Source organism: Corapipo altera, unplaced genomic scaffold, assembly GCF_003945725.1.
Source record: "Corapipo altera isolate COAL_440 unplaced genomic scaffold, ASM394572v1 0, whole genome shotgun sequence".
Lineage (NCBI taxonomy): Eukaryota > Metazoa > Chordata > Aves > Passeriformes > Pipridae > Corapipo > Corapipo altera.
The window spans coordinates 7,866,475-7,889,604 of NW_020884872.1; the positions used below are offsets into that span (position 1 = coordinate 7,866,475).

General features: G+C 43.5%; 1 protein-coding gene across 1 annotated transcript in view; it reads right to left on the reverse strand.

Annotated features, from left to right (window-relative positions):
* The window catches only part of TSPAN7 (tetraspanin 7), a 94,628-nt gene that overhangs the window by 11,961 nt on the left and 59,537 nt on the right, over window positions 1–23,130 (reverse strand). Inside the window, exons 2-5 of the mRNA XM_027636190.1 lie at window positions 7,339–7,527; window positions 5,061–5,135; window positions 3,482–3,577; window positions 1,544–1,699 (exon numbers count right to left, since the gene is read on the reverse strand). Of these exons, the coding sequence (XP_027491991.1) occupies window positions 1,544–1,699; window positions 3,482–3,577; window positions 5,061–5,135; window positions 7,339–7,527 (516 nt within the window). The remainder of the gene's footprint in view (window positions 1–1,543; window positions 1,700–3,481; window positions 3,578–5,060; window positions 5,136–7,338; window positions 7,528–23,130) is intronic.

Here is a 23,130-nt window from a genome sequence, read left to right on the forward strand (position 1 = left end):
CAAACTGAAAAGGTGGGACCTGCTGGTAGAATACCAGTCAGAATATCAGAAAGCTTTCCTGCTGGGAAGATGAGCAGAAGCAGGGGCTCAGGCTGGGCTGCCCAGAAGGCACTCTGCCTGCAGTGGATGCTGTTCTGCACATGTCCTAGATTCGCCCCGTCCTGCCTCTCACCTTACTTCCACTTCTACAGAAACATAAAGTTGCTACAAGTTCACAAAGTGCAACTGAATGGAGTGACTCACCCTCTATACTCATGTGATCCATCAAGGTTACTCTTGCTGATGGTGACTGTGAATATCTTAACCAAAGAACACCACTAACATTCCACATGTCTGCAACAAGTGGCTCTCATTAAACTATTGCAAAAAAGAAAGGCTTAGTGGAAAATAACCCTCTAGTATCCCTTTTTCAATACAAGCCAGAAAATGTTGTCTACTTGACTGGTTTTCAAAGATGTTTCAGGCTGTGCTCAGGTACCACTCCAACCTTCTCAGTCACAGGGGACTGAGGTGAAAAAAACAGAAAGAGAAAAGAGAGAGGCATTTCCACATTTCCTGTTATCTACTCAGGACTTCTATTTATTGTTTCTAAATTCAACTCTGAAAATAAAAACAGAAAAGAAAATATTCTGTAAGTCTGAATAAGCTATGCTGCAACTTATCATGGTGATTTAGCCACAATATCATTCCTTTTACCAACAAACTGTTCCCTCTCTTGCAAATCTCAAGTGAGAAAGAAAGAGCTGATGACGCATTGGCACTTGGAGCAATGACTTGAGTTGTACTTCTGCAGCGCAGCATCTGCTATAGATGTTGCATTATTTTCTTTTTATTCATCACTTTCTTAGTGTTTTCTGTAATTTTATTCACCAATTATTCTTTTTCTTCCTGTTTTCCCAACCTGTTTTCCCAATCCTATTCCCGACCTGCTCCTTCAGGTAACCCCAGGGAAAGGGTCACTTTAGGCTGTGCTGTACTTTCAGCAGCACATGTTCTAAGATTTTAAGTCAATGTACCCACCAACCACAACACTTGTTGTCCATCACCCATATTTTCTCTGTTTGGGATGACAGCTAGGCTCCAACACTGAAATTACTGTTTGAACATAAGCAAGAGTAAAGCCTGTCCTTCCCTCCACCTATGTTTTTGTCCTCCACAAAACCCCCAGCATTCAGCAGGAGTGAGCAGAGAAGAGAAGAGGTGCTGACTGACCCAACCATCAAGGACAATCGAGCACATGTGCCACTTGAGGTCCTGTGCCCGGCCAGCATTGCCTCTGTGCAGTGCCTTTACCTCAACCTCTGCATGAGGAAAGAGAACAAATCCCCTCCTCAACAGAAATGCTGCACCTGGGCATTTGAGAAAGGCCAGATTAAAGAACATGAAAGTAGGCAAGGGGCAAAGCCCATTGTTACCATTGCTCCAGCCCTATATGCACGTTATCAACCAATCATTTGAAATGAAATGCAATTGTAAACGTCCATACTCTCCTCTCCACTGGATGGTGTCACAACAACTGCCTCTGGCACAATGTTACTGGTACCTTCTGGTTTACTTTAGTGGCAGCCACGGTCATGTTGCGCAGATCCTGAGTATTACAGTCACTGGAGTTCATGCAACAGCTCGTAGGGATGCCGTGCTTGAAGAAGTAAGGGCTGGTGCTCCAGTTGGTGTAGCTCTGAATGCCACAGCAGCTCAGCTAGGAGGAATAAGAGGCAAATTTAAGACACACAAACAAACAGAGCAGAATTAAAATTAGCACAGAATCGTCACTGCCCACTTAATCAGCTCATAATCAAAATAAAGACAGGGTGTCTCCAGTTTTGAAAAGCAGATACCAACCCCTGCCCCATTAATTGTGAAAGTGTCATGAGTGTCATTTACAGAATATGGGAGCAGACAACTAACTAAAAAAAAGGTATTTTTTGAGCAGAGCTATTATTTGTAACTTTCAACAAGGGTCCAGCCATAAAGCCATCTTCTTCAGTTGAATGTCTGTTGTTGTTTTTATTTATTTTTTTTTTGTTTATTGGTTTCTTTTACTTACTTATTTCACTAAATATGATCCTGGAAATTCAAAACCCCAAAGCATTACATAGAATGACATGTAGCACATACAGGGCCAAGCTAGTGCAAGATGATAAGGTGAAGTCTCTCTAACTCACCAAAATAATTTCTAGGACAATTCACTGAGCTTTGAATAGAAAGAGACCATATGTTCATAGAGGGTATCTATGAAATCAGCTGAAAAACCCTAAGCTGGGAAGGATGTGTTTCTTTAGATGCTAAGTTAGAAGACAGATACTGAAAGATATGAAGTATGTGCTAAATTTTTTGCATGGAAAGGTCTTATAAATGCATTCCTGTAAAAACAGAGCTATGAATGAAATGAACATTTTGCTACAACAGAAACACTGAATAATTATTCAGAAATATTTAGTTTGTTGAACTCCAAGGAATCAGAAGTTCAAAATACAGGTTAACATTAGGCAAACAGACAATTTGATAGCAGAATATACTCAGTTTAGAGCAGTGCAGTAATCTGCTAAGCAGGAGAAACCAGGTTAGAGTTCAGTTTCAAACGTTGAAGTGTCCAACGTAACAGCTGTAATTTCTAAAGGTCTAAAAGTCATCAATACAATTACAGTGACATTTCAGCCATTCAGCAAACTACAGTCATAGGGAAAGCAAACTGTCTCACAGAATGCACTGGGAACTGAAGGGATAGCTTTTTGCTCTAGTACAGTTTCCAGTGACAATTTAAGTGTGAATTTTATCACTGCGTTGTAGTTGGTGGACTTGGTCCCTTGTGGGTGACAACTCCAACTAGTTTGGCCCTGCTGTGGCACTTGCCACCTGCGTCCTGATGGAAGGCAAGGCAACCCCCCATTGCCCTGCTACCACACCCCATGGGTCAGAAAGGCTCTTCCACCAAGCACCTACTCCATCCCTCCAGAACAGCTTTCACTGCCAACCTCAGCAGCACATTTGTCCACTCCCTTTTCCTTTGGGGAAAATACACTCAGTTTTTCTCTTTAACTCACTAAGTTTTCTTTGCCAGCTTCTCACTGTACTTCTGAAGAGAACTGCTGCATTTTATCAGTGATATAGAATGCTAGATTATAAAATCCTATCTCATCCAGCTCCAATTTACGACATATCATAATGTTATTGGCAGATTCCCGTAAGAACAAGGTGTGGTCTTCAGGGATAAAACTGGCCCTTAAACTTAATTCAAGATCTGGGACCAACAACAAGCAAGTGGGACAGGCCCTGCCTTTATCAGATGGCTTTTTCACTAAAACTTAGGCATCTTGGACAAGCATATCAGCTGAAACACTTTTCCCCTAGGTCAGTTTTGTCTAATTCTGCTTGCACAATACAACTTGCAGATCAAGCCATCCATACTTCTGTGACCAAATCTGAATGCATGCCTTTGTCTCTTTATTTGCTAATTTTCAGCATCCAGTTTCAGACTTACACTTTCCTGTACGTTATCCACTGCATGGCTCCGCTCATCGTTCTTGTTGTAATTCTGGATTGCTTCGGTGTATGTCCTAAGGAAAGTATCCTTGATCTAGGAGGGCAAGGAAAAGAACAGCCCACATGAGCAACAGAAAGCATTTTGTCTGAAGCAGTTTTTGCAAGAAGCAAATGCACTTCCAAACCTAACAAGACACCCAAACCAACTCTTCACACTTGTTTTTAAGTGTATTTTCAGAGCTGGTAGAGCTCCCTCTTTACTGTCAGGAGCCATTCATGCCATTTTTCTAGTGGGGTCTATCAGACTCAGAAACAAAACTACCCCAGAAAACAGACACATTTGAAAAAAAACCCCATAAAATTACTTAACCTCTGATACTTTTTCCCCAAACACTTTGTTCCAGCACTAAGTCTGAAGCAGACTGTGTGCCTCCTCATGGATGCCTGGTGGGAGTCAAAGCTTATGGAAATGCCTTGGGGTCAGAAGCCAGTGGCATCAAAGGAAGACATGAATCCCTTGACTGGGTGACAGCCCTCGTCCCCAACACCAGAGGCATTTGGGTAAGGAACAAGAGTTCCCTCAGCTGGAGAAGGTCAGGCACATCATCAGGAATGGCACTGACTGCATGGTAAAGGGGCTGGGAAGTAGTTGATTTGGGCAATCCACATGGCTGTGGCCTTCACAAGAGACTGACTCTCCCAAAAGAGAGCAGCAGCCTGACACTGAGGTTGCTGCAGTTTAGGCCAGATGCAATGTGACCTGTCCTCAGCACGTGGACAGGTATTTCAGAACTAAGATAAAAACAATCCACCACTTGCAAGGGTAGACACCAGAAAAGCCTGTAGCAATGGAAATCCGATGTCAAAAGGGGAGACTAGAAAACCAGTTAATACAAAGAGGAGAGACAAGGAGGGTCCCTGGGTTTGTTCTGGTTCAGCATTGTGGCATGTAGGTCCATGGACTTAAAGCCAGAGATAGACCTGATTACAGTGGATAAAGCAGAAGTGCTACTACAAATCTAGACCATCATGCTTCTTTAAAGCTTCTTCCTGCCCCAGTTTTCCACCCCCCTCTACTTCTAATCTCTCCTTATTCTCAGGATAGAAACAAAATCCCATCCCACTCCCTCTCTGTCCTCCGCCTCCCCCCCACAAAAAAGGAAAAGATTTACAAAACATGAAGTCTGGTCTGATGCAGAAGTGCCCTCTGCCTTACATAAAACAGCACTTGCCTGGCTGAAGAAGCTGTGTTTAAAAAAGGTATTTAATTTATTCTGCAGACCTCAGCATATGTAAAAGAGTAAAGAAGATCTTACATGAGAGACACAGAAAACCTGATAGCTCCAGAGTAAATCATCAGGCAGCTGAGGGCAAGAGCTTTGGCTAAATCCCTTCGTTTGGAATCGCATCAGTTTTTAAGAGCTGTACATGTTATTGTTGCACATCAGCCACATCCCTGGAGATGTGTTTGGAGCCTCTGAGCTCAGTGACCTACACATTCTCCATGCTCCAGAGAACTCAGCAGCTCCTGCCCAGGGAGGCACTGCCACATGCAAACTCAGCACATTTCCACCTACCTCGTGGCGAAACACAAACCCTGAAATGCCAGCCACTAGCTCAGCCAGGAACACCAGGGACAAGAACATGGCATACTGAAAAGGCAGGAGGCAAGAGAAGTCAGAGCATGACAGGTTTTTTTCTCAGCACAGATATTATCACATAAAATTTAACTTTCCGCTCTGGGAACCCCTCAAACTTGTTGAGAAACCAAAGGACTTTCGGAGGAGATACACAGGTTGTTACCTGAATGTAATATATGTGTTTATACAACTCACAACTGATACATATTGTTTAATTACTGGCTTTTCTGACATTTCTGTTCCCACATTTCTTAGCATTCTTATATAAATTGAAACAAACTCACATGCCAGAGATGGATCCAAATCACTCAGGTTTTGATCTTGCAGAAAGGAATACAAACAGACCCTTCACATTTGCCTGGTGCTCTGCTAAGGTAAATAGGCTTTCCCAGGTGTTTTAGTTCATGTTTATCTGTCTCACTGCTAGACTGGGATTTGCTGCCTGATTCCTGAAGTTTCTACAATGAATGAACTGAAATATTGACTTCATTGGAAGTATTCTAACAGCAATGAGAATCTCAGAGTAATGAGACATATGTTTCAAATACTTTGCTGAGCCAAGGTCCATGTTTGGCTTTCGGAGCAGCATTTGGATCAGGAGCTAAATAAACTTTGAAAACAGTGCTTTCAGTGTAGACACTCACACACTATTAAAAATATATTTAAGCAAAAATAAAGAAGGTAAAGAAAAAAATGAAAAGTGGAATGGTAAAATTTGAAATTGGGCCTTAATCTTCTGAATGGAAAATTACGTTGCTCCACATGCTAATAACAGTTAATTAAAAAAGTAAACATTTTAAATTAAATTCAGTCCTAGCAGGATTTAGTGGAGAGAGGTAAATTTAGTTTTACTGAAAGGCTATTGAGGAAAGGAGGCCAGCAGTAAAGGCAGAACTAGAAACAAAAATTGTCTCCAATTATTGCAGATGTCAAATCACTGTCTGTTCAGGAGAGAAAAATAGTTTAGAAATATTTCTGACGTGTACAATGAAAATAAACCCATGCGTTTGGAACAGCAAATGCTACTGCTAGTGGCATACCTTTAAGAAAGTTACATGACTTACAGAGCCTGATTTCCTGTGGATTTATGACACCATTCACCTCTATCCCTTTCCCATCTGGACTGCAGTAACTCCAACAAGCCTCTACACATGCCCTGACAACACATCACCAGCAAGAGACAGCAGTGGTGCACCTACAACAGCATCAGGTACTTGTCAACTGGCCACCACATTTACTGACAGATTTGCAGCTGCTGCCTCTCCCCTACTATCATTTGAGGAAATTAACTCTCTTTAAGTTGTCCTTTTTTTTTTTTTTTTTAATAAATACAGTTTAAACTGGAGAATAATCATGCTGTCTCCTTAGAAAATCCCCAAAGCATTGTAGCAGGAGATCATTTTACTATCAAGGTCTTTTTCACTAGCTCAGTACTTTACAAGTGTTATTTCTAATCTTTCAAGCCACTACACATGTAGGATTTTGCTCCTGAATATTCCTAGAAACACATTTTATCATATAGGTTTGTTTAAACTGTAGTTATTTTGCATTTAAGGTAGTCTGGAAAACTCAGAACAGAGAAACTTGTATAGAGAGAGGTTAAAGTGGACTGGGGAACAACTGCTGTACCTCTCCTCAGTGCACCTTGAGCCCCTGCTGTTTTTGAGATGAGACCAAACATACTAAACAGCACTTTGTTTTCTGGAGTTGACTTGTCCTATCCTAGTGAAGGTTAGGAAAAAAAGAAAGGCCGGTGTGCTTTTTTTCCGTAACTACTTTTTCCGTAATTTTACATCAAGTACTAAACTGACCCCTCAAAATATGGTTCAAAAGAATTTCACAATTTATGATGCTTTGGACATTTTAAAAATAATAAATATACTCATCTATCTGGCTCACAAAAAAATAGAATGATTGTAGAGTGACACACAGAGCAATTTAGCAGCAGCTTTCCACCATGCTCCAAACAACACTTGGGCCTATATGCCACGTGGTAGCAGATTTCAGTAATACTGAATCAACAACTGGTTTTGGCAAAGACTCTTTTCCCCCTTTGTCCAAAAGGCACATATGTTAAACATTAAGATCAATAAAATCTAGCTTATGTGTCTGAAAAACTACATCAACATCTGGTAAACCTAGGCAGGGGGTGTGGGGAATCCTAATTCACCGACAAAACTTCTTCCCCTCTTTAAGGCACTTTGGCAATGCTCACCAGTTTCAGCATCCATGGGCTGCCACGACAAGTGGCAAAACAGCCGAAAAGCCCGAAGACAATGATTGTGGTACCCGTCCCAATGAGCACGTAGGGGGCATTGGTGGAGTTCTCAGCAATGAGAGAGATGTACGTGCCAAGGGTGAGCTTGCCCCAGACACCGACTGCGAGGAGGATAACTCCTGTAATCTGCAGAGAAAAACAGGAAAGGTGTCAGGAGCAACGAGGGAAGGCATCTAAGTTCAGTACACAGTGATCCTGAAGAGATTCATTGGTGCTGTTGTGTTGGCAGAAGGAAGCCTCAGGACTTCTACTAACTCCAGAGGGATGGACAGACAAAATTAAATTCCAGCGTTTGGAGATGACACTGAAGGACAAACAGCTAAGACTAATCACTGCCAAGCTGACGGTTGCCAAGGGAGGATGCAGTGAACCACCTGCAGGACCAGGCTCTCTGCTTCTACAGCGCACTGAGAGAGGTGCCCAATTCCAGCACCCTTACCAAAAGGCACAAATAACTGCTGCCAACTCATACCTCCTGGGTTTTGCCACAAAAATTGCCTGAACCTAAAAAGCCTGTTTCCTGATGTCCTGTCCTTCTTAATGTCAAAGTTTCAGGAACATGAACACCCCTTGCTGTGCGTTACTCTGGCAAGTGAGCCTTCCCCAGGTTACACAGCAAGTGACCCCCCCCGGCTGTGCAGAAGCGGTGACACAGGGTGGGAGAACACCAGTGGGCTCTGGGAGCACCCAGCCTCTTGCTCGAGACTCACAAGCAGAGGCTTCCATGCCACAGGGCACTATTCTCTTGTGAACGTCTTTATACTGCTGTGAAATCTTGAAATTCAACACCACTACAGCAGGGTTGCCCTGCAGTTCTTCATGCAGGAGGTCCTTGTTCACAGTTATATTGCACCTAAAAACTCCCAGCTGAGCTGTGTTCTGTGTTTTGAGATCTTTCATCTCCTTTTCGAACAGGTTGACGTGAAATAATTGAGGGAAAAACTCCTTGAAGATAAAAAAGGAAAACAGCTTTTCGGCTTTTTTACCTAGGCTGGTTCAAAAAGGACTATGCAGGGTGCACTGCCCACATGCCTTTCCACTGTCCTGCTGCTCGGCACCAGCAGGCAAAGGAGCCCGTTCTCTGCTCAACCTGTGTCTGCGGCAGTGGGTGTTGCTCTGGTGCTGCACTTCCACCTCTCTGGAGAGGGAACTGCATTCAGCAAAGCTGCTGAATAATCAGAGCCACCTAAGAAAAATACCAGGAGGGGGGATGGTACAAACAGATCCTCTGAAGAAAGATACAGAGGGAGAGATGAAGGGAAAAGAATAAATAACAAAAATAGATGGAATAAATAGAGAAACAGGAGAAGACCAGGAAGATAAAAGCAAATTAACTTGTCCTCAGAGAGAGGAGATAATTTCTACATCAGAGAAAATAATCTCACCTGGCAATTTCCACACTTCCCAGCTCATCTGTTTCCATGCCTCCCAGAGCTCTTGGGAAGACATGCCCCCACCTGGCTCCCACTCAGAGCCCACCAGAGTGCAGCACTGCCACACAAAGCCATCATGTTCTTCTGTCTCACTGAGTGTCCCCCACTCCCCTCAACCTGCATTGGCATTTCTGTTGCACCTTTGGGACAGGACTAGCAGAGACTTCTGCTCTCCTGCCCATGGTGGGGATAGGAATAAATCCAACTCTTGTTCATCTTTCAGGGCAACTGCTTGAAAAGCGCTGATTCTTTGCTCTTGAACCCTATGAACTTAGAGCTGAATGTCTAAAAACTCACTGAGTAACCTACCTACCCACAGACATCAAATGCCCCCGCCAAGACTGGTCCCATCCATACACAACACTGTTGGCACCTCTCTCCTTCTTCTTTCTAACAAAAGCTTTTTCAGAGGATGCAGATTAATCAGCAAAATCTGAAAGCAAGCTGCAGGGGACTGGGAAATCTGCTGAACAACTTTTGGTTTCTCGCCTCCAGTTCCACAAAGGGTTGGTTTCTGTGCCTGAGCTGCTGAAAGTTTTACCACTGTCCCCAGGGAGGTGTAAAAGCAGCCTTCACTGCCAAAATGAACAAGCAGCTTCACATATGAAAGAGAACTCAAGCCTTGTAAAAAAAACATTTTTAGTTGGCTGTTTGAAACAATTACTAACCCTTTACTATGTGCTTTAGGAGTTTGGTTTCCCCTGTCTCAGGGGGGAGCCTATTCAATTTGTGGCACACACAGACTTTTGAAAAAAGGAGGAAAGCCTCTCAGTGGTTTATTCCCCTTCTCCTTCTTAATAGAGCTCTGATTTAAAGGGATTTAAGGAAATCCCTCAGTTTGTTGGGAGGTCTAAACCCCCAAGTGCAAGGTTGGCACACTCCAGAGGGGCTGGGACAGTTCCACAAAGACATACTGCAGATGCACCTCGGGTTGCAGCAGTGCTGGCTGGAATTTTGCTTGTGAAGAGGAAAAACCAGAAAACTTCCCTGCAAACCTTTTCATGACCTTTATTTAGCAGAGCACAAGCAGTGGTAGGACTAATGCCTACCTCCACCCCAAGGCAAACCTCGTTTCCTTATTTTCAAGACACACTTTTCATCCCTATCTCTCTGTTCCATCACACAGTCAAGGGAACAATGAATATACTGGGTCTCTGGTTTGGTTTGGTTTGGTTTGGAGATTTTTCTTTGAAAGCAGGAGGTACATGGGCAAACAGAAGACCAGGATATTGCTGCCATGAGAATAAGGCAGCAGGAACAGACACTGGTTCTGACACTCACCACCAGTACACACATCTTTTCCCTTACTCTAGCTCTATCTTCTTCATTTGACTCCAAGTGACCACATCAGCCTGTGACTTGTGGGTCAGACCCAATAGGTGCAAAAGCAGGGTGATGTCGGTCCTCTTGCATCTGAAAGGTCTAAAAGGAAACTCAGAACACCTCTTCCAACACACAATCCCTCTCCAGTCTTCCCTATTCCCTTTACACTGTAAAGTTCCCATTCAGGCCATGATCATATAATTCAGTGGCAAAATGGAAAATGATTAGGCAGATGAATAGATGGATATGATCAACAGATCTTCTGCTGGAGACATACAAAGTATTTCAGATATCTGGGCAGTCAGAGGAGAGTGATTACCAACCTTTTGATTTTTAGAATCCCCCTGAGCCAAGACTCACCACTCAGAGCAATTTTATTTATAAACACCTGCAACGGCCAGCACACATGGAGCAAGAGAGCAGCAGTCCCACTCCACCAGTGAAACTTTGACTTCCTATGGCCCTGCAAGAATTAATATTCTTCCTGGAAACGGTATGACAACTACAGCCTGTGAGGAAGGAGTGTCACAACCCCACTCCAGATCCTCAGCAGACACAGAAGAAATGAACTGGCAGCTGCAGAGCCCACAATGCCCCAAATTAGACATCTGGAGTGGTACAGAAAAACAAGCATTAGCAAAGGAAAGAAAAAAAAAAGTTTGCTTCCCAGCTCCCATGGGGCAGAAATGTCAGAGCACCTCCCTGAGCCTCAGTCCCATTTTATACCCCCAGCTGTGACAAGCACGAAGGGATGAAGGCAGGCTTGGCTTTTACCACCTCCCTCAAGTATCTCTAGCTTTGTGGTGGCAGGATTGATTAAGCCCATGGAGCAGCTTCCAGGGGCTCACAGCTGCGTCAGGAAGCTTTGCTCTCTCACTGCTGCTGCTGGGACATTGATGTTGGTACCCTGCCATCCTACAAGATCTCTGAGCATCCCCTTTGTCACAACACTGGACCCTACAGGTGACAGAGGGCCTGAGGTAGAGCCATATACACTGAACACAACCAGAGCCAGGTAGATGAAACACACCCTCAGTGCTTGTGGATGTAAAAGTCACAGTGTGGAGGGGAAAAGAGGAGTGGAGATTATTACATGATGAGGTTATCCAGCTTTTTGTGCCATCATGTCCTCTGATTTGTTTAAGGGAAAACAAAAGAGAAAACCACCCCAAAATACCAGGTTTCAAGGCCTGTCACAAACTTACCCAATGCTTTGACTCAGAAAAAAACCTCTTTTGTTTTCCTTGGACTTTACACATGCCTTGGTTCAAGCAGTAACAGCCCACATCTGGATAAAACAGACAAAGCACACAACCATCTCCAAATAGACATCACCAGAGAGGGGTTCCTGCTAACAGCCAGGGTGGGCCTGGTTTATCCATGCTTAGGGCCAGTTCCTAAAATCATAACAAGCCCTAGAAATTCAGACAGGTTTCATGTCCACAAATGGGCTGGCAAGTGATTTGTGCTGGTTTTGGTCTTCTCTTTTTCTTAATTGCAAACTGTCCCACCTCTACACTATTTTGATGGATTTTCCCTGCAACTTCTGTTTCTTTTCCGTGCTGTTTCTCCAGTCTTCAACATTATTAGAAAGCTGTTTCATCCTGGATTTCATCAAGGGTAGATCATGTCTTCATTACAAAAGTTCACTGCAGTGGAAGCCCCTGGACTCATGTTTCCTCAACCAAGAAACCTGAGATGTAGCATTCCATAAAACATTATTAGGCCTCCCCTTCATTTAGGTCAAACATTTTAAAGGTTAAAAAAAAAAACCAGTGGAGAAGATATTCAAGTAGGGCAAGGGCTGTAAAGACTACACAGAACGAGAAATTGCCTTTTTTAGCACTAGCAGGTCTCACATTTCATTGTGTCTGAGCTCAGGCTTGACAAACACACCCCAGAAGCCCTTGACTGATGAGATGGCAGGAAATGAAGCAGGTGGGCCACCTGGATATTTTCTAAGAAAAACTCCACTTAAATCAAGACGTTCCCATGGAACGTTTTCATCTATGTGCATTGGATTGTTCTGGCTTTAAAAAAAAAAATCTGAGAAAAAAACCCCTCAACCAGCTCTACTCCCTTGCTCTGGCCACGTGCATCAGGCCCAAACTTCACTGGCCACCCAAGCACTGTTATGCTCCCCTGCTCCTTTCCATCTAACAGCTCTGTGTATCTTGCATCTACTCTATGTAACACTGTATTGGGTTTTTGTGGCAAGGTTTTATTAGTGGGGAGGCTACAGGGGTGGTTTCTGTGAGAGGTTGCCAGAAGCTTCCCCCATGTCCAACAGAGCCAGTGCCAACTGGCTCCATACAGATCCACTACTGGCCAAGGCTGGGCCCATCAGGGATGGTGGGAGCACCTCAGGGATAACATATTTAAGAAGTGGGGGGAAAAAACTGCTGCACAACAGCAGCCAAAGAGAGGAGTGAGAATATGTGAGAGCAACAGCCCTGCAGACACCAAGATTGGTGAAGCAGGAGGAGGAGAAGATGCTCTAGGTGCCACAGCAGAGATTCTCCTGTTGCCTGTGGTGCAGACCATGGTGAGGCAGCTGTGCCCCTGGAGGCCCATGGTGGAGCAGAGATCTACCTGCAGCCTGTGGAGGAACTCCAGCCAGAGCAGGCGGATGCCTGAAGGAGGCTGTGACCCTGTGGGAAGCCCACACCGGAGTAGGCTCCTGCCAAGACCTGTGGACTCAAGGAGAGAGGAGCCCGCATTGCAGCAGGTTTGCTGGCAGCACTTGTGACCCTGTGGGGGACCTATACTGGAACAGTTTGTGAAGAACTGCAGCCCATGAGAAGGACTCATGTTGGAGCAGTTCATGGAGGACTGCCTCCCCTGCAAGGGACCCCATGCTGGAGTGGGGGAAGAGCATGAGGAGTCCTGCCCCTGAGGAGGAAGGAGCAGCAGAGACCACATGTGATGAACTGTTTGCAGCCCTCATTCCCTGTCCTGCTGCACTGCTGGGAGGAGGAGGTAAAAAAATCGAGAGTAAAGTTGAGCCCAGGCAGAGGGGAGGGGTGGAAGGGAGATGTTTACACAACTTGGTTTTATTTTCTCATTATCCTGCTCTGATTTGATTGGTAATAAATTAAACTAATTTTCCTAAGTCAAGTCTGTTTTGCCTGTGACAGTAACTGCTGAGTGATCTCTCCCTGTCCTTGTCTCAACATACAAACCTTTCATTATATTTTCTCCCCCCTGTTCAGCTGGGGAGAGCAGTGGGCACCTGGCATCCAACCAAGGTCAACCCACCACAATCACACATTTACCCTCTCATCTGAATGTACTGGGGATTGTCAGCAGGACAGCAAGGCATAGACCACCAAAGTATCTCTCCTTGCTTTGTCCTGCCTCTCCTCCAGCATGGTATCACAGGCACATCCCCACCAGTTGCTGATTTCATTCAAATGCAGGCTTTCTACTCTTTTGCCTTCCTTCAGCGTTAGCGCAGATGCTTCCAGTGTTATCTGCAGTATTGCCTCCAGTTCTGGAGCTGATTGGATGTGGTGAAAAAGTTCACATGGTACAGGCAGGTAGAAACACAACTGAACTGAATGTTAGCTCTAACTTCGCTTTTCCAATTAACCATCAGCTTTTAAGATATGGCCAACAGCATTAATAAAAGGATACGTGCTGCAGCTTTGTAGGAGACAGGGAGAGTGATATCTTGATAAGGCTGGACATTGCTGAAATCAGAACTAATGCTAAACACACACAGTTTCTCAATAAAGGGCAACAGAATAATGCCTGTGAATTACTTCTTCTAATAGTGCTGGGACAAAGATTAAACTATCAACCCCCTTCTAGACAACAGCACTGAAATATGTGGAGAAGAGTATTCAGAGAATAATTTATGAAAGTGCACTATCTTTAATTCTGCCAGAATTAGGCAGGAAAACACTATGTACTCCTTTAAACTGGATGCATGGAACATCCTAACAGTGTCTGTTGTCTTCATACCCCAAAACTCACAGAGCACTGCTGGCATGATATAAAGGAAGCTGCTGCTGTAGTCTGAGATAGGAGATATGAAAGCTACTGCACCTCACATCCACAGAGATTCAAGACTAATTTAAACCCTAATTTATATACAGGACTTCCATATGGAGCATTTAAAGTTTATCAATTACAGAGGTGAAGATAAACGTGCAGCAGTAATTGCTAGTTTATCTGTCTACATAATTCATGTCCTCCCCTTCATTACTAATGTCAGCTATTCTGGTTCCTAAGCTCTGGCAAAATAAAACTTGGAACCCAATCCTGATTGATATGGAGCACACAGCAATCCCTACTGCTTCCAAAAGCAGCAGGAAAAGCTCATCATTTCCCTGGACTGGTTCTTCATCAGCAGAACTGAGATGCAGGAGGACAGACTCATCAATCAGGATGTCACTGTAGGTAACATTTTTCTATTTTATTTTATATTTGAAATCTTGCTAAATGAAGGTAAAATGTGTACAACTTAAAAAGAAATTCAAAGCAGCAGCAAAGAGTCAGACACAAGGAAAATAAGCATGATGTTGATATATTCAGTGTCTCAATTCCAATACTTCCTTTTCCAAACAGCAGCCTCCCTAAATTTTGGTAGAGGTATGCTGTGTCTCTGCACAGCTCTACTGGAAAATCTTCTCCTTAAACAGGCTGGAGAAAGTCTGTACATAAAATGGATAAAGCCAGGGGAAGGCAGACGAGAACTAACGCAATCCATCTTGAAGCTGAAAGGCCTGGTGATAGGTTTAGCAGGCTGTGAGGAAATGAAAGAGGACCAAAGCTCACAGCTAATTAGATCTTCCAGACATTTCCCCAAAGGAGGGAAACTTTTTCACGAGGAAAACGTCCGACCTTGACAGCATCCAGAACAAATCCTGCGTTAAAAGCATGTCCAGAGAGACTTAAAAATAACTGGCCTACCTCTGAAAATTTTATAACTTTCCCAAAATAGGCAACGGATCACATTCAAAATGTTCTTGCCTTACAGCTTGTCAAGCCCTGGGAGTGGCTGGCTTTGAATCTTCTGCCTCAGCCTCTGGGCTCTCATCAGGCAGGCAGGCAGGCGACTAAAACAAATATAAATCTTCTTTTGCACTTCAATGTCAGCTCTTCACAGGCAGGGGCAAAGCAATAAGATGCAGTGGAACATGGAAATGCATGTAAGCCAGCAATACACCTGAATTCTCTGTGCTCACATCTGATGATCTTGACTACACCTGCAAACCCAGCTTGGGTCACGTTTGCACAGGATTGACCTCTGCTGGAGTGAAAAAGAAATGAAGATGACATGAGCTGTACCTTTAGAAAAAGGCAACTCTTTCACGTTCTTGCCTCTTCTTTGGAGAAAATAGAAAATTATGCCCATTGACAGAAAAAAGCCAAACACAAAACCATCACTAAAGCTGGAGTCACCAATGGTACTGCCTGGTATTTCCACTAAAAATAAAATTAGTTCCACTTTACAAAAAAATTTGATGATAGAAAGAAAAAAATGTTTTCTGTTTTTTTCCTTCTTCCTTTTTTTTTTTTTTTAATTCTGCTATAATCATACTCTACTCAGTGAAGACTACTAAATAAAAAATTGTAAGCCAATTAATAACCATTTCCATTCCCCTTGCAAACCGAGAGATGGCCTGTAAAGATCACTGTGTTAGGGGAAAACACTTTCAATGGCCATTCTGGTATGTAACTGCTCTAGTGTCTTCTAGTTCCCGATTTCTCCATTTTTAAATACATTTCCCCAGTACCTAATATGATTATTTTGTCCTCCTGTTCTTCTAACTCAGGCCCATCCCTCCTCTTCCTCTCCTTTACAGTCAGCTTCCCATCTAAATAAGATGGGAATATCTAAATAATTTTCCTAAGAAAAACCAGGTAAAAGCGTTTAAAGAAAAAAAAATGCTGTAAGATTAATTTTTTTAGATTACATTCCTTTCTATGATCCTTTGCCTATCTCACCTGGGTAGGCTGCCAGGCTTTGGGTGCAGGGTTTTCTCTTCCTGGTGTACGTGTGGGATGCCCAGCACAAGAAGTCTTGTTTCGTCCCTTCGCCCCAACAATCTATTTGAGTTATGATCCCTGCTGTTCAGCATCCATCTAATGGTAGCTTCTGTCAGAAAATTGATTATCCACCACAGCTTTTGTTGTTTCTGTCCAAAACTGAGATTCGTGTGTATTAAAACAACTGGCCAATGTCCTCCCTGCAGAAACCATCACCAGGGGATAGCAGCACATGCAAATCACAGCAACGGGGATGCTGCCTCTGCTCCCACGTCACCACAGGGACAGAGCTGAGTATCTAGTGCACCCGAGTCAGGGGATAACCACCAGTCCTGCCCTAAAAATACAGTGGAGGAGGTTTTGATTAGACACATGGATATCAAGCTTAACAGCCTGTTCTTGCACAGCCCCTTTCTGTAAAGCAGACTATGATTTCCTTTTTAAAAATACTTTTACGGTTCAGCGCTTTTCCTTTCTCAGTGGGGCACTACTACAAGCACATGAATAGTTGTCCTGAGTGAGCTGCCATCAGATTAAGGTCCTCAGAGGTCAAATTGTAGTGCTGGTAAAAAGGAAAAAATCATGAAAAGAAAGTAAAATACTGACTCAGATGCCAAAGCAAATATCAATAGGAAGTTATCACAGAGTTGATGTGGCTACTCACCATCAACTCCGTAGACAACGGTGTGCACCTATACCTAACTTTAACAGTGCCTCTATCAACAACGAGGAAGTAGAGTTAAAAAATCTCTGAAAGGAAAGTAATATTATAAACAATTCAGGCTTTTCCCAGCACTCAACCCATTCATACAATAATCACATACTGAGGTCTAATAGCACATTCCTTGCAGGCTGAGGCAGAAATGACAACCAGGGCTGTGTCACTTACTCTGTAGGGAAAACACAATTAAACTCGCATAGAGGTGAATGCAACCTTCTCCTTGAAACCAGGAGAAGAGGCCAGTGATCATTTTTTTTTTTACAGTGATCGAGTAATTTTGTTTGCTGCAGGATGAAGAATTGGATATGGCCCAAGAAGTCCTAAGAACACTAACAAGGACTGCAGTGGGGGGAACAACACAACACAAGAGCTTGAAAACCACCTTGAAGCATTGCTCAGAACTAATAATTTCTTTCTAATACAGTGGAAAATACCTATTCTTAGAGAGTTTTCCTATAAGGAAATAATTAATACATGCCACTTGTAGGAACATTCAGGAAAATTAAGGTCATTTGGAACCTGATATCTAGGCTAAGACCATACACATAGTGAATGGTTATAATAAACAACCATATTCTTATGGTGAAGATTCAGCTGTATTACACCTTGTATTTAGAGAAAAAAAGTTGGAAATCTTAGTAAAATTAAGTTTTTTATCATGAGAATTATACCTATTTTTATGTGAGATGCTTCATTAAATGAGAGAAAATATTCTGTTTTACAGTTTAGTCACCAGTGACTCTATTAATTGATGTATCTTTTAAGTCAGCTGCAGACAAAAATGTGGTCATCCCTGGATAAAAATAAAATGCAAAAAAAATACATTTCTGCTGGGAATTTTCAGACCTAATTTCTTGAAACATAGCTTTAAATATGCATGACTGAACGTCTGAGGAAAAAGAACTTACAGAGTGAAGACATCAAAAGCAGTATCCCACTCTGCAAGCTAAAGCACATAATTAGAGAAAGGAGGTGCCTTCAGCCCCAGGCGTTGGCTTGTGGCGCCCGCTCAGAGCCCTGTGGCCACTTGCTCTTCCCGAATACTGATTCATCCCACAGCTCCTACACATGGCAATTGTGGTCACTTGTGAAGAAAACTGCATGGTGGTCCATGGCCACCAGAACGAAAAGTAGACTAGTGGGGGGCAAGCCTGCTTTAAACTGAGCTTTGGGGGAGCACAGGTTGTTTCCAGAGAGCAGCTGAACGGCTTTGGCTTCAACCTGCTCAGCAGCTAAACCCTCTGCAGAGATGTAGCCTCCTCTGGGCAGGACCAGGAACCCCAGGGAACCTGTTTGTCCAAGCCATGATGGAAGTGGGACTGGGCCTCACGTCCCCTTACCCACACCTCCTCTGCTGAGAGGTCAGAGATAGCAAACAGTCACAGCCTCCCTTGCCACAAACTGGGCGCACAGAGCTCAGTTTTCAAGGGCCAGCAGCTGGGCAAAGGCTAAGGCACACTCCTAACTAGAGAAATAGTGGTTGTTTTGAAGGTACTATACAGAATAGAAGGAACTAACTGACCATCAGCAAACTGATATACCCAGAGAATATTTACCTGTGGGGCCTAAAAGGTTTTGGAAGCTTAAATGCAGCAGCTGTCTCCCATACTCACTCTTTCAAATCCCTGCAGTAGCAATACACAATGATGACAGAAATGCTGTTTACACAGTATAACGTAGTTTGACCTCAAACTTTTTAAAAGAGCTCTCCAATTTTAGTGAGATATGAGACTGCAAAAGATAAAAAAGGAAAGATAAAGACTAGATGTTTTGAAACAGGAGTATCACCTATTTAAATACTTTATCGCCTCTTAAATGCTCTTGTTGTTTGTTTACCTCCTAAAAAATCAATGCAAAATCTGAACTTCTATAATCCCAGTGCGAACAAATTAAAGGAGCAAAATGCAGCACTCTGAAAATTAGCTTCTAGTGCTATCCATGTCCATAAGACTAGCACTGTGTTCCAAGTCCTGCCGGCACAAGTATGAGTTAGACTTTAGCTGAAGGACTCTCTTGTACCTCGGGACTGGCCAGGGTAGAGAAGACTTTGAGAGAGACCTCAGTGAAGGAGTTTTGGTAATTTCAGTGGATCAGTCAGCACAGGAATTCCTCCCTGCACATGTTAACAGTCTTCAGGCACGCAGCAGCAAACTATGGTATCATAGTGCAGAAGCTTAAACCCAAGTGAATCATCACAACTTCTTCACCTCTCAACAGGAATAAAATAAAAATCAGAACATGCAATAGGCACACAGTGACCACGTGGTGCAGTGCATCTAGCTCTAGAGAGAAGAAAATATGATGTGTGCATCCTAAGTCAAATGTACGAGGAAAAACCACACTCTCTTGCACCAGCACACAAGTTGGATGACAGCAGACATCACAAAAATTGTCAGAGTACATGCAGTCAGCAAGACTCCGCAAAATAGCTCTGAAGGGGAGCTGCTGCAATGCAGTTTAGGAGAGGAAGCTCCTCAAGGGAATTGCTGCATCTTACTCATCTGACACACCTGCTTAGTCCACACGTGGAAAAGGTATTCTCCGAGGCACCACCACCAGCAATGTGCCCAGGGGGCAAAGGCAGCAACCAGGCCTGTTGGGCACTCAAAAACTCTTGGGCAGATGCAGAGCAGTATCAGTCCATTTCCATCCTTAGTTAGGCACTAGCCTGCCACTGTCCATAAGGATATTATATTTCTGTAATTATGACTTCGCTGATCTTACACAGCTTCTTCTGCATGTAATGAAAGGCAGTAATGACACCCACAGCAGCACAAGACCCAGCGTGATTTCTTACTTTGCTGGCTGTGGGAACTGGAAGAAAAGCAGAGCTATGGCAGTTTGTTTATCTGCTGGCCTTGCAAAGCTGGGATTTAGCAGTAAGAAAACTTGAAAAGAATTAAAAAGAGATTTACAAGCTCATTAGTCAGTGCACACAACAGGAGTGGTGTGAAACTCCCTCAGAACCATTTTGTATTTAAGCAACTACGGTCCTAATAACCTTCAGAAGAAGCTGAATATGGGACTGAGGTGTGCAGTAATAGATATGCAATGAAATTCTATAGTACTAGATACAAGGTCATGTTGCTGGGACCAATTCCAGCAGTTTCAAGCTCCTAAATTTGCAAATAATAGTGGAGGAAAAAGATTTCTGAATGCCAACCGACCACAATGAGGAAAAAGGCACATGCAACCCAGTGGTGCGTTTCCAAAGGCAAGGAATTTCCAGAAGAGGCTGTGCAGAGGCTGCCACTGCACCAGGCACTGGTGAGCACCCTTCACAACTCTGTAATGCAGTCTGCAGAGGGTGTAAATTCCATCATCCCCATTCAAGAAAGGTGAGGCAATACTGCAACAGGTACGTGGAAGGACTCCCGGGATGACAAGGCAATGCAGAGTCTCTGTAGCAGGAGGCTGGACACGTGGCTTTCAAAGCCTTGCATGAAGTGGGATAAGGAGGGGTGAGGGGATATAAACCTGCCTGTTAAGGGGATTACACACCAGGGACAAGAGAGAGCTGTTTAAGCCACAGGACAGCTGAGCTGGGAACAAAGCGGGTGCATGCTGGCCATGAATGCACTTGGGGAGGAAATGAGAGTTATGAGGTTGGGAGCAGCCTCCTCCTCTCAGAAGAGAGAGGTGGGAGGGAAGGAGGTGAATCTGACAACACAACCCCAGCGTGCAAAAGATGACAGTTGGACAGCTTTCATCCCTTCACCACGGGAGAGGGGCTGCTGGGCAGCAGCACAAGCGCAGAGCTGGAGGGGGTCCCACTAAATACCTAATTGGCTGGAGCCTGTGAAGAGGAAGGTGGAGGCCAGGGTGGATCTGAGCTTCCATCTGTGCAGTGCCAGGCTGTCCCTGCCAAAAAGGTCATCAGCTGCAGCATTAACTTCAGTTCAATCCATCCAAAAATCAGCTTGGGAGCACATGTAGTGATAAGGGGTTTGTTTAAAGTTTAACAAGGATTATATTATTGCAACCAAACCCCTAAAGTACTGATCCCTCTTTATGGAAAATCACTGGCTATTTGCAATCACCTAATCATAGTCAGAATGAGCTGAGAACTGCCACTCTCACTGTGGGACTGCTGGTTGTTTTTTTGTGTTTGTTTTTCTGAGAAGGACACATTTCTTTCAAAATTAAGACTTCTGGTTTCCTTTTCTCCTTTAGCATGAGCCATGCTTCCTCTTCAGCTCTTCCAGGCACCCTACTGCAGTGGTCTCTGGTCTGCTTTTGGAAGCAGTGCACTAATGGTGGATCCCCACTTTGTTGCTGTACAGCTCATGTGGGCCATCATGAGAAAGTAAATGTCCTCGTTTTAGCATACCCAAGTCAGTCCTTCAGAACCAGTGATGTTCCCCATAATCCTCTCTATCTGCACTCACCCACACCTTGGTTACTGCTCCTCCTGTCAAACGCAGGCAGCACAGTTAAGGGAGCAAAAAAGGTAACTAAACAAGGGTAAGAATGGCAAAAATATGGTTTGTTCCACTCTAAAATAACCAATTTTGCCCAGTCAAGGTCCAGCACTCTGTCTCTGTGTCCGCACTACAGTTTTCATACTGCTCTGTTGTTCATTTGTGTACAGATCTGGTTTACACATGTCACTCCTGCTAAAACAGCCAAAGTCAAAGCCAGAAGTTGCTTTCAATATTCAAATGCTTTTTAGAGAGAGGAAGGAAATATCTGCCCCAAATCCCAACAGGAAGGCATTCCATGGGTCATGGTGTGCAGATGCTCTGTGAACTCTCCTGCACTGTTGGGAGATGGATTTAATAACCAAGGTTGTTCTCTCAAGTCTGATCCTCCCGGCAGCTAAAAGGAGGAGAAAGAAGGTGGATGAAATTCAAATTTGTCAGTTCATCCAGAGCCCACACAGTAGGCAGACACCATGTGCTGCCAGTTACTAACTCCTAAAAGTTTTTTAAAATGTGTAAGTGTGCATTTTCAGAACACACAATCCTTAAAATCAGCACCTGCCTACAGATAAATCAGACACAAGCGCCCCCAAAAAACCCATGTGGATGTTTGGGCCTTCTGTGCGAGACCCACTGCCAGACAAAGTGACCATCAACTTCCTTGTTTGCAGGTTTAGCAGGGATGCAACAACTTTATGTGCAAGCAAGTTGGATATTCCAAGAGGTGATGCTCTGCTCTGTGTGTGTGAAGCTATGAGACCAGAATATCCTTATCCTCAGTGGAAAAAAGATGTCTGCTCCAGAAGCTGGATGGAAGAAAGGGGCAAGTGATGACATGGCAGCTTCAAAGGACTGCAGAAAAGAAGCTACAATTCCCTAACACGCTCATAGCTTCTAGTACAAGGCTGCAGTGAACTTGTAGTATATACCATCTTATTAAAATACAAATATTTCCAAGAATAAAAGTTCAAAACAATCACGCTCCTCACCACAGATTATAAATATTATTTCAAAATAGTTTATGACCTGTAACCATTCACCAAAACTCTCTGAATGAAATCAAAAGAAACAACTGATCTGTGTTTTATATAAGTTTACATATACAGGTACTGATGCTTAAATGGTTGAGATACAGGAGTGCCTGCTTAAGGGTATTTTACTTGTGTATGTGTCTGAAAACAAAGGCATATTCCTCACATATAAGTTTGTTTTTGCTGCGCATTAGAGTTGCTTAACTAAAAACTGACACCTTTGAGTGTGACTGACTGTATGTGTTTTCATGGGAAAAGAAAAAAAGTTTTTTATCTAGGCTGGACTCAAACTGCTAAATTCCAGTTGAAACAAAACCAAAAGAAGTCAGCCAGAGGAAGAACAAAACTTGAAAAGTTTCCACTCGGATGTTTGATTCTTAAAAAAACCCCAATGATAATACAACACAAACCAAACCAATACATTAAAAAATACCAGAAAATCACAATACCAAGTGACACTACCAGATTGCTGATAACACACATGTAACTACAGTGCAGGTTCTTTAATGCCCTTTTGAAATACAAACTAACCTACAACTTTATCCTCCATCAGGATGGTGAGGCCATCAGGAAAGCTTTCTAACCACAGTTAATGTTTTGTGCACTCATCTTATGTTTTGGTGTGGATCCAGAAGCTGTGGGACACACGCAGGATTCCCTCATCCCATCCTGAAGCTTGCCACAGCTCCTGTGGGAGCACAGAGACAAATACCCACGTGATTCCTGGCTGAGCTGCTGCGAGTCCCTTTAGAAGAGCTTGGGAGGGCAACGGCTGCCACTTCAATCTGCAGACCACCCATCCC